The sequence below is a fragment of the Lycium ferocissimum genome, chromosome 9 (genome assembly GCF_029784015.1).
Source record: "Lycium ferocissimum isolate CSIRO_LF1 chromosome 9, AGI_CSIRO_Lferr_CH_V1, whole genome shotgun sequence".
NCBI classification, from domain to species: domain Eukaryota; kingdom Viridiplantae; phylum Streptophyta; class Magnoliopsida; order Solanales; family Solanaceae; genus Lycium; species Lycium ferocissimum.
Genome location: NC_081350.1, coordinates 48958042 through 48961298, shown reverse-complemented (window position 1 = coordinate 48961298; position 3257 = coordinate 48958042). Strand labels below are relative to the sequence as shown.

General features: G+C 39.7%; 1 protein-coding gene across 1 annotated transcript; it reads right to left on the bottom strand.

Moving 5' to 3' along the window:
• Positions 1 to 2152: 2152 nt before the first annotated feature.
• On the bottom strand, positions 2153 to 2575 carry LOC132032011 (uncharacterized). Its single transcript, XM_059421841.1, has one exon. It carries the CDS (start codon positions 2573 to 2575, stop codon positions 2153 to 2155), a length of 423 nt encoding a protein of 140 aa, XP_059277824.1.
• Positions 2576 to 3257: the final 682 nt, after the last annotated feature.

Here is a 3257-nt window from a genome sequence, read left to right as displayed (position 1 = left end):
ATCCTACCATTTTACAATGGACTTGCAACACATTCAGGAAGAAGGTGCTACCAATTGTCCAACAAAAAATGGCTGCCATTTTATACAAAAAATCACGCTCCTTGTTGTTAAAGAACTCTTTCTTCTTTCTCTTTTTATTCTGCCTGCAGATTCTCCAGTTCTTCTTATGTTACTGGTTCGTATTCATTACTTGATTCTGATTCTGAAGTTTGCCATTTGAAGTTTGTCCATCCTCAATGCTCCCTTAGCTGCACCTGGGATTTCCTGCATAGAGCTAAATACATTAGCAATCAAACTATTATGTGAATTGCTTCCATATTTAGCCAAAATATCAGCGACGGTGTTTGCTTCCCTGAAACAATGTTGAATTTTGATGCTTCTTTTATCAATGATTCTCTTCATATGTTCCACTTCTTGTAAGAATTCCCAGGGGACATCGTATGAGCCATCTAACCATTTAACCACCAGTATGGAGTCAACTTCCACAATCCCATTATTGATGTCTTTGAAATCCAGCCAATCGATCCCAAATCTTGCAAACCTCGCACTATTATTCCGAGCAAAACTAGGATTTAGAGAAATGCCATAATGAGATTTTAACGGAATCTCCGGCAATTCCCCCATACCAGCCTTTGTTACTTCGAGGCATACTACTTCCGGTATCGAGCGAATACGATTCTCCGGTTTGCTCCATGCTTTTGATCGGGGTACTAGATAGGATGGCTTTGTGTAAGCCTCTCCATTGTGGTATACATATTTTGCTCCAAATAAGTAATCTATTGTATACCCTTTCTTATTCATAATGCATTTCAAGTGCTGAGTTACTTCATAGCAGATTTTGGCCACAGAGTAGTTTTTATGGCCATATTTTATAGAGCTCCAAGCTTTCCAAACCTCCCAGCAGATGAATATTGGGATACTTTGGTATGCCACTCTTAGCATATCATTTCTAGTCTTGTGACTCCACCAAGTAAGAATTCTAGCCTGAATATTCTGATTCTGCATACTGATTCCCATGGAATCTCCAAAGAATTTCCAAACTTTCATGGCCATTTCCCCATCAATAAACACATGGGATATGGTTTCTTCTTCCGGCTGCTCACAGCATATACACATAGGATCTGCATTCATACCAAAATTCTTAATTCTGTCATACATAGGCAGTTTATTTTTTATGGCCCTCCAGGTGATGAAAGCCATTTTGAAAGAAATTCCTTTACTCCATATGCATTTCCAGATAGGAATCTCTGGTCTCTTTTTTCTTAGGATTTGATAAGCACTGGCACAGGTGAAACTTCCAGATGAATTGTAGGTCCAAATAGCTTGATCTTTCCTGTCTCTGGGCCCAATATCCACCCTCTGAATGATGTGACAAATATCAGCTGGTAAGAGTTTGGAAATGAAATCCATATCCCAATCGGTACCATCAATGCAGTCTGCTACATTGAGACTGCCAGGGTTGCTATCAGTATGATGGTGTAGAGCCAATGGCCCAATACCTGTCCAATTATCCCACCAAAAGGATATTTGAGCTTCATTAATTTTCCAAAGAATATGAGGTTCAACATCTGCTTTGATTCTGATCAAATCTTTCCAAATAAAAGAATGATTTCCCTGAACCTTTCTAGCCACCACATGGCCCCTTTGACAATATTTAGCCATCATGAATTGAGACCATAAGTTGTTTCCCGTTCTTAGCCTCCACCACCTTTTGGCAGTGAAAACTTTACATATGTCCTCCATGCTTTTGAAACCTGTTCCCCCTTCACTCTGAGGAAAGCACATATTAGCCCAAGAGCTCCAATGATACCTCTTTTTGTTCTCGTCAATTGACCCTAAAAATCGGGGCAAGATCCTTCCAACTCGCTTTATAATGCCTTTCGGGGAGACATGGTCGTTTGGGGAAGCGTGTAATGCCTGTGATTGGAGCACATGCTTGATGATAATTGCTTTTCCTCCTGAAGATAGGATGTTCCCTTGCCATCCTTGAGCCTTGTTCATAATACTCTTTGCAATGTCAAGAAAGTAGACAAACCTCTTTTTCTACCGTGAAAGATAGGACAGCCAAGGTATTTTATGGGAAAGAATTGATGTTTGTATCCAAAGGATTCTGTTAATCACTCTTCTTCTTTCTTCATTTGAATGAGTTGCGCTAAAAACACTTTTTATTAGTGTTGATTTCTTGACCCTCTTTTTCATATTGTCTCAAGATATTAATAATCATTCCACGGATCTTCGTCGCTGCATTTAATATCACAATGTCATCTGCATAACACAAATGATTGATCAAAGGACCCTTTTGATGCATTGTATATCCATAGTAACCCTCCTTGTTGTGAAGTCGGTTCGCCTTTAGAAAGAGTCTCAAAGAATAAGACAAATAGCCTGGGGATGGGGGTCTCCTTGAGACTCTAGTAGAATGGAAAAAGCCATACCTCGAACCATTAACCATAACTGAGTACCAAACATTAGAAATAAGCCTATGAATGATATCAATAAAAACCTCTGAGAATCCCATTTTTCTGATAGCCGCTTTGAGGAATAACCAAGACACTTTGTCATATGCTTTCGCCATGTCTAATTTCATGACAATGTTCCCATATCTGTTGTTTTTCTTAATGTTCGTACTAACCTCGAAAGGAGAATATTCTCGCAATTAGCCCTTTAACGAAACTCCGTTCGGTTTTCGAAATTAGCTTGGGTAAGATATTGGAGAGCCTGTTCGAAATGATCTTCGGATGCAATCTTGTTGAGAAATCGCTCAAGCCGACAGTCTCGCCGAGAGAAGTTACTGGAGATTCTACTTTGTGTGATCAAAATCAAGCAAGTGTGAGTGTAGAACCCGGCCGCCTTGCCTCCTCTCGAAAAATCTCTTACCATATTGTAAACATCGTCCTTAATAATCTTCCAAGTAGCTTGATAAAACTTTCCATTAAACCCATCGTGCCCGTGAGTTAATTATCCGGTCCAATAAACAATAGCCTGATAAGTTTCCTCAACACTAGGAATTCTGGTAAGGCCCTCATTATCCTCAGTATTCACAGTCCTCTCAATGTTATTCAAAAAATTAAAATCTCTACTGCTGATCGCCGGGAGAAGAGGTTGCTGAGTGTCGAATGGCACTTCAAGCACTCTCTCATCCCCTCGATCCATACACCATTTTCATCTCGATCCCGTGCATATGAGCTTTTTCCTTTTTTGTCTGATAACACTATGAAAATACCTAGTGTTACTATCTCCGTCAATCTGCCATTTGA

Excerpts from the sequence above, each read along its gene's own strand:
- LOC132032011 (XM_059421841.1), bottom strand. The coding sequence starts at position 2,575 with ATGGCGAAAGCATATGACAAAGTGTCTTGGTTATTCCTCAAAGCGGCT.